Consider the following 1,050-nt stretch of genomic DNA (forward strand, 5'->3'; position numbering starts at 1 on the left):
TTTTGGTTTTTCTCCGGTACCGGGAACCGAACTCACGACCTTGCGCTTGCCAGGCAGGCGCTTTTGCCGCTGAGCTAAATCCCCAGCCCCTAAAAATTTTTTTCAACACACACCATGTTTTCTGATAATGCTATGTATTTCAAGCAAATTTTATCCCATTCCCCCAAACTAGTGCCAGCACATTTGTTCTTCACTCCCTTCCCCCATACTCACATGGTTCTTTCTGGCCTTCCAGATTCAGATATTAAAGACATCTGAGGTTACCCAGCACTTGCCCAGGGAGTGCCTTCCAGAAAACCTGGGTGGGTACGTCAGAATTGACCTCGCCACGTGGAATTTCCAGTTCCTGCCCCAGGTGAACGGCCACCCAGATCCCTTCGACGAGATCATCCTGTCCTCCTTCCCTCCTGCCTTAGACTGGGACTCGGTACATGTTCCAGGTCCCCATGCCATGACCATCCACGAGCTAGTGGACTATGTTAATACCAGGCAAAAGCGGGGGATCTATGAAGAGTATGAAGACATTCGTCGGGAGAACCCTGTTGGCACTTTCCACTGTTCCATGTAAGTAGGACAGGTTCACCACCATCGGTCCCTAAGATGCCTACGCGCTCCATCCTTGACAGAGGCTTTTCCTTGTGTTGGGGAGTGGCATCACAAGTGACAGCTCTCATTCAGAAAGGCTGGCTCCTCCTTTGGTGCTTGCTGCCATGCCCTGGGCTGTCAGTTCTGAAGGTCTTTGGTGCCAGTGTTGGACTCCTATAATAACAGACATGTCTTTGAGTATTTTCCTGAAATGCAAATATTTAAGAAGAAATGGGCTTCTCTGTATTCCTGGCCTCAGTGTAAGCTCTGATTTGTGTGGTTTCTCCCCAGGGCGTTACACAAAAAAATGTTAGAATAAAATGCTACATCTTGAGAGGACAGGCTGGAGCATTTAAAAGAATCCATGGTTAGCTGGGCATGGTGGTGCACACCTGGAATCCCAGAACTCAGGAGGCTGAGACAGGAGGGTCACTGTGAGTTTGAGGCCGGCCTGAACTGCATAGT

At 49.3% G+C, this 1,050-nt stretch overlaps 1 protein-coding gene across 1 annotated transcript in view; it reads left to right on the forward strand.

The window, feature by feature from the left end:
• Ptpn9 (protein tyrosine phosphatase, non-receptor type 9) overlaps positions 1 to 1,050 on the forward strand; it is a gene marked incomplete at its 5' end in the record, with an annotated part of 70,636 nt that overhangs the window by 47,982 nt on the left and 21,604 nt on the right. Inside the window, 1 exon segment of the mRNA XM_005393506.2 lies at positions 236 to 564. Within this exon segment, the coding sequence (XP_005393563.1) occupies positions 236 to 564 (329 nt within the window).

Source organism: Chinchilla lanigera, unplaced genomic scaffold (assembly GCF_000276665.1).
Source record: "Chinchilla lanigera isolate Chin_1 unplaced genomic scaffold, ChiLan1.0 scaffold00049, whole genome shotgun sequence".
In the NCBI taxonomy this organism is placed as follows: Eukaryota; Metazoa; Chordata; class Mammalia; order Rodentia; family Chinchillidae; genus Chinchilla; species Chinchilla lanigera.